Source organism: Athene cunicularia (genome assembly GCF_003259725.1).
Source record: "Athene cunicularia isolate RWA chromosome 2 unlocalized genomic scaffold, athCun1 chr2_part1, whole genome shotgun sequence".
Lineage (NCBI taxonomy): Eukaryota > Metazoa > Chordata > Aves > Strigiformes > Strigidae > Athene > Athene cunicularia.
The window spans coordinates 2965663-2966281 of record NW_020799095.1 but is presented as its reverse complement, the minus strand read 5'-3'; the positions used below and the strand labels follow the sequence as shown (position 1 = coordinate 2966281).

The 619-nt window shown below is 69.3% G+C and overlaps 1 protein-coding gene across 2 annotated transcripts in view; it reads right to left on the bottom strand.

Annotated features, from left to right (window-relative positions):
- The window catches only part of KLHL18 (kelch like family member 18), a 27016-nt gene extending 26434 nt beyond the window's left edge, over positions 1-582 (bottom strand). For both annotated transcript variants that reach the window (XM_026842819.1, XM_026842820.1), the window contains exon 1: positions 352-582. In XM_026842819.1, the coding sequence (XP_026698620.1) occupies positions 352-498 (147 nt within the window). In that variant the 5' untranslated portion in view covers positions 499-582. The remainder of the gene's footprint in view (positions 1-351) is intronic.
- Between the last annotated feature and the right edge of the window lie 37 nt (positions 583-619).

Sequence of the window (619 nt, the reverse complement as noted above, 5' to 3'; positions counted from 1 at the left end):
CCCCCCCCCCCGAATCCCAAGGGGCCTTCACAGAGCCCCCTCCCCGAAGGGGAGGCTCAACATCCCCTGATACCCCAACCCAGGGGGGTGAGGTATGTGTCTCAGCACCATTCTTCTCCGCTGCCAAAAGCCCAAAGGGGGACCCTCAGCTCCTCCTGGTCCCCACCAAAGGGGTCGGGGGGAACCCTCACCCTCCCTTACTCCCCACCAAAGGGGCCCTCAGCTCACTCCTCTCCCTCCACCAAAGGGGCCCTCAGCTCCCCGTCTTGACTCCCACCCAAGGGGCCCGAGGAGACGGCGGCAAAAGGACTGGGGAGATCCCCCCCGCTCCCCCTCAGGGGCGGGCCGCACCTTGAGGGTCACGTCGCAGAGCTTGCCCTGCCGCCGGATCTCGCCCATCACGCCGTAACCGCGGCTGGGCAAATCGCCCACCGAAAAATGCACCAAGTCCTCGGGGTCCAGCTCCGGCTCGGCCGCCACCGCCGCCGTCTCCAGCATCTTCCCAACCGCTCCCGCCGCTCCCCGCCTCGCTTCGCCTCCCCCGCGCCGTGTCCCCACCCGGCCGCCGTAGCGCGGCCTCCACCCCTCCCACTTCCGCCTTCCTCCACTTCCGGGAGAG